The 5,634-nt window shown below is 45.5% G+C and overlaps 1 protein-coding gene across 1 annotated transcript; it reads right to left on the bottom strand.

Annotated features, from left to right (window-relative positions):
- Window positions 1–3,018: 3,018 nt before the first annotated feature.
- LOC102403405 (olfactory receptor 6V1) lies at window positions 3,019–4,606 on the bottom strand. The gene has a single exon (XM_006051551.3). It carries the CDS (start codon window positions 3,958–3,960, stop codon window positions 3,019–3,021), a length of 942 nt encoding a protein of 313 aa, XP_006051613.2. The 5' UTR covers window positions 3,961–4,606.
- Between the last annotated feature and the right edge of the window lie 1,028 nt (window positions 4,607–5,634).

The following is a 5,634-nucleotide window of genomic DNA, read 5'->3' as shown; positions in this document are numbered from 1 at the left end:
TTAATCTAGCTTTGATCTGAACAGGAGAATTTCTGAGGATGGAGAGATGGGAAAGAAGTTTGAAAAACTAGACACTACTGTCAGTTCTGCCATTGTTGTGACTAACTCTTTCTTTCAGCCATGGCTACTTTATCTATTAGATGGTGAGAAAGCGCTCCTAGTATGACTTCCCTGATGGTCTAGTGGTTAAGAATCCACCTTGCAATTCAGGGAATGAGGGTCTGATCCCTGGTTGCAGAACTAGAACCCCTCACGCTTTGGACCAACTAAGCCCACACCCATCAGCTACTGAAGCCTGCGGGGGGCTCTGCAGGACACAAATAGAGAGTCCATGAGCCACAATGAAAGATCCCGCATAATGCAGTGAAGATCCTGGTGCCACAGCTAAGACTGGACACAGCCAAATAAATAGGTAAATATTAAAAAAAAATTTTTTTTAAAAGAAAGTACTGCTCAACTGTAGCCCGAGAATCGGTTTTTCCCTTCAGGGCTCTTGCAGCACTTGTTACCAGTAGGAGAACCCTTTATTAAAATGTGGTAGAATTAATGGTACTTTGTCCTCTCTCTCACAGATGGAGAATGCTTTGGAGTTAGAATCCACATTTCTTTGATCTTTACCAGCCAGTGAGTGGAGTATATTCCCGGTATTGGGTGATCTGTGTATTTTTACCTCATTGAATTACTCTGAGAGTAAAACCAGGTGGAAAAAAATGCATAAAAATAGTTGATAAAGTGTGAAAAAACATGGTAACATATTATTAGTAGAATTATCTTTAATTCATTCATCATGTTTTTATTTACGTTATGTGAGTGAAAGTCATGTCCAATCCTTTTCGACCCCACGTACTATACAGTCCATAGAATTCTCCAGGCCAGAATACTGGAGAGGTAGCCATTCCCTTTTCCAGGGGATCTTCCCAACCCAGGGATCAAAACCAGGTCTCCCATATTGCAGGCGGATTCTTTACCAGCTGAGCCACCAGGGAAAGCTATTTACTATTTGAGGTGGTAAAAGGAAGATAATTTAGAAAAAAATAAAGCAATTGTTTCAACAGCAATAGCAAACACCGGAGTCATTGCTCTGATGTATAACTGGAGGAGTCAGATTTTCCAGCAGAAGATGAAATGAGGTGCCTAAAGAAATCTTCTGACGGGTGATGAGCATCTCAGAGAGACAGAAAAGAACTTTTCAGAAAGTCAGAGAAAGGGGCACCTCAGTTAGGAAGGGGGTCTCCTGGGGTGGCACAGATGGACCACTAGGGACTACTCAGGGAGCCACGGCTCCAAAGCTAGAGCATCTGTGCCCACAGAGTAGCCCACAGTCCCAGCCTCGTTCACTTCCACACAGCAGAGCTAAGCTTGACGTTCCTGGTGAATTGGTCATTTTTGTTCTCATCTTATAAGCAGGGCTAGGAGTACTGTCTTGATGAATGAACTCAATAACGTTTACTGGGAAATGCCATTTGGTAAATTTAACTGTTTTTACAGAAATAGCTTGGCAGAGTAGTTTACACTGGGGTTGTTTCAAAAAATCCCAGATAGAATGAAAGCGAAGAGAACATGATTCTGAGGAGAATGTACCTGAAGGATTTGGAAAATTTCACACATGAGTTGTGGGAGGGAAACTCAATGGGAGTTGACATTTCATTCCTGAGGGAATATGGAACCTAATAGGCCTTCAGGAACGTGTGTGTGTGCATGTGAATATAATGACTGGACAAGGAATTTACTGTATTCACCACAATCTTCTGCCTTCAAGTAGGTGAATGTTTCTAAGCATGCAGTAGAATAGTTTATTTTTATCTTTCTAAAAGTCTCTGTTGGCATCATCGACTCAATGGACAGGAGTTTGAGCAAACTCTGAGAGATGGTGAAGAATAGGAAAGTCTGGTGTGCTGCAGTCTATGAGGTCACAAAGAGTTGGACATGACTGTGTGACTGAACAATGACAAAAATCTCTTAATATTTCTTCCCTAGAATGCATACAATTCCTGAAAGATTTGTTCTTATTTCTTATACTAATGAAGATTTATCTTGCTTTCTTTAAATTTATTTTCTCTGCATAAGGCTTAGCTGGTGGAGTGCCTTCTCATACTGTCCATCTTATGTTCAAAGTGTTACTCAGCATCACCTTATCAGGAAACTGTCCCCCAGTCCTCAGTCTGGTCTCAATGTCCCTCTTATCTGCTTCCATAAACCTTTCTTTGAATCCATCATTACACGTCCCCTGCCGCATAAGCAGATCTTTTTTTTACTTTTTTTGCCACATCACATACCATGTAGGATCTTAGTTTCCTGACCAGGAGTCAAATCTGCACCTCCTGCCATGGAAGCACAGAGTCTTAACCATTGAATTGCCAGCAAAGTCCCTGTAAGCTGCTCTTTATCATACCATTCTTTCCCTTCATAGAGCTAAGAGATTTGAAAACTATCAATGTCTTGTCTACATTTTACCCTGCACCTGACGCAGTTGTGGGGCCTGACACACAGAGTCTACTCAGCGTTCCTGAAATGAATGAACAGATGAATTCTTATGCGATGAACTCTATACACTCGAAAGATAATGACTTTGGTTAAGTGTTGCTTTTTAGCTTAGTTCCATGTAGACCAAGCACTCATGGTGCACACACTTAGCAGTGGGACACATGCATGTGTGTACACACACACATGCACACACACTGGGGCTGGGTAGCATTTTTTAATCAGAGAAAATTTTCTGTCTGCCCTTTTTTGAATGGCAAGCTCATGCACTTCCCTTTATTAAAAGCCCCACTTGTGGTTCCCCAGGTTACATTCCGAGTTCTTGTAACTGCTAGTGGAAAACGGGGGGGATTCCACATGGTCTTTGAGACCGTCAAGCCAGCCAGGGTGCTACCAAGGACTCATTCTGGTTACCACTCTCAGGCACAGAGGGAAAATCCAAAAGAAACTCAACAGGGGTCATTCCACCCCAGGCTGGTGCCCTGCCTCCTCACAGAACGACCTGGCTGACTGAGCCTGGCTGAGTCCTCAGGCCCCTCACAATGCCTGGAGAAGGCCTTTCAGCCTCTGCATCTGGCCTCGTAGCACAGCCTTGAATGTCTCATTGCGGAGGGTGAGGATAAAGGGGTTGAGGAAGGGGGTGAGGACGGACGTCACCAGGGCCACAGTCTTGTTGACCTCCGAAGAGTGTGCTTTGCCAGGCCGGACATAGAGGAAGATGGTGCTGCTGTAGCCAATGAAGACCAGGGTGAGGTGAGAGCTGCATGTGGAAAAGGCCTTCTGGCGGCCGCGGGCAGAAGGGATATGTAGCACGGTGCTCACGATGTAGCCGTAGGAGATGAGGGTCACCAGGAAGGAACTGAGGACGAAGGCCAAGGCCATCACAAAGTCCCAGGATTCCAGCAGCCTGGTGTCTGAGCAGGACAGCTGCAGCAGAGGTGCGTTGTCACAGAAGAAGTGGTTAATGACGTTGCCATGGCAATAACTGAGATGAACCCGGGAGAGGACAGTGGGCACCATGGCCAGGAAAGGAGTTGCCCAGGCAGCCCCTGCTAGCTGGGCACACACAGCCCCTCTCATCAAAGTGCCATAGTGCAGGGGATGGCAGATGGCCACAAAGCGGTCCAGGGCCATGTTGGACAGGATGAGGAAGGAGGTGGAGCCCAGGGAGAAGTAGAAGTAGAACTGGACCATGCAGCCAGTGAAGGAGATGACCTTGTAGGGGGTCAGCAAGTCAGAGAGCATCCTGGGCACGGCAGTCATGGTCACCAGGATCTCCAGCAGGGAAAAGTTGCCCAGGAAGAAGTACATGGGCGTGTGGAGGTGGGTGTCAACAAAGATCACAACGATGATGACTATGTTTCCTATGAAGGCAAGAAGATAAAGCACAAAGAAGGGCCCGTAGAACAGGATCTGCAGTTCACCAAGAGGGGAGAAGCCCAAGAGGATAAATTCAGAAGGGTGGCTCAGATTTGCCATGATCCCGGGACTGGGAGCTTGAGGGGAAAGGAAACAAGAGACATTGATGGAGAGACAGAGAGAGACAGACAGAGAGAACCAATGACTGTGAAACAAGGCTAAAGGCAGAGAAAGAGAGGCTAGTAGGTGGTCATGGGTTAACAGAAGGAGAGATAAAGAGAGAAATAAATGGGAATATGAGAATCATTGAGAAACAGGGAATCACAGAAGGAAAAACATGGAAATCTACTGATAAGAAGAGAGGAAAACTGACAGGAGCAGATGACGAAAGACAACACGGCAACAGACATTTAGAGAGAAGGCAAGAATGGAATGAAATAGAAATGGAGGAGTAGGAGAGGAACACCCAATAGATGAGAGGGAGAAACAGACAGAGATAAGGAGAGGAGGGGCATAGAAAGAGAGAATTTGTGTCAGTCATCCAGATGCCCTGAGTGTAGGGTGATGCTGGGAGTCTGTATCATGACCCAGAGAGTCTGAGAGCCCTCTTAAAGCTCCCTTTCTGTCTTTCTGGGCTGTCTCTCTGGAGGACCCTCCATAACTCACATTTCTCCAGTTGCAATCATGAAATGAATGGGAAGTCAGAGTTTTGAGCCAATAAATTAGCATCCTTTGGGGAGGACCCCCTGGTGTATGTATGCAAAGGTGGGGAGCAGAGGAACACAGGCGGGCACAGAGACCAGCCTGGAGCTAGACAGAGACGAAGAGCATCTGCGTTCTAGCCAGTGATGGGCACTGCTCTGATGAGGCAGTGGCCCCCTTCCCATCCCACCCCTTGCCACATCCTGACTCTGCCCACTCAACCCTAGTGGTTTGGAGCATAAGCTCTGGACTTAGGTTGGATTCTGATCTGATGTTTGTCGAACATAAATCTGCTGCTCTCTATTACTTCCCTCTCTTAGCCTCAGCCTCAGTTCAGTTCAGTTCGCTCACTCAGTCATATCTGACTCTTTGTGACCCCATGAACCGCAGCACACCAGGCCTCCCTGTCCATCACCAACTCCCGGAGTCCACTCAAACCCATGCCCATTGAGTCAGTGGTGCCATCCAACCATCTCATCCTCTGTTGTCCCCTTCTCCTCCTGCCCTCAATCTTTCCCAGCATCAGGGTCTTATCAAATGAATCAGCTCTTCACATCAGGTGGCCAGAGTGTTGGAGTTTCAGCTTCAGGATCAGTCCTTCCAATGAATATTCAGGACTGATTTCCTTTAGGATGGACTGGTTGGATCTCCTTGCAGTCCAAGGGACTCTCAAGAGTCTTCTCCAACACCACAATTCAAAAGCATCAATTCTTCAGTGCTCAGCTTACTCAGATATAAAATGAAGATAATAATAGTACTAGCTTCGTGAGCTAAGACAGAGATTAAATGAATCAATTGCTTAGTTACAGTGATGGGCATGGACCAGGGGCTAAGAAATCAGTCGTTGTCTTTGTAATCATTGTCATCATATGACACCAATGAACTTAAATTTTCTTTGACCTATGATTCTTTAGAGTCAATATGTGTGTGAAGGTGTGTGTAGTGGGGGTGTGTGAAATTTCCAAGCTTTATTCTGTCCTTTAGAATTTCAGTTCACTAAAAGGATATATATATATATTTTTTAATCTTCAATTTTCAAGGAAAATAAATTTTGCAGTCCAAATGATCAGAAGTGGAAAGATTCAAGACGTG

The sequence above is a fragment of the Bubalus bubalis genome, chromosome 8 (assembly GCF_019923935.1).
Source record: "Bubalus bubalis isolate 160015118507 breed Murrah chromosome 8, NDDB_SH_1, whole genome shotgun sequence".
Taxonomy (NCBI): Eukaryota; Metazoa; Chordata; class Mammalia; order Artiodactyla; family Bovidae; genus Bubalus; species Bubalus bubalis.
This window is presented reverse-complemented; position numbering and strand designations above follow the sequence as displayed.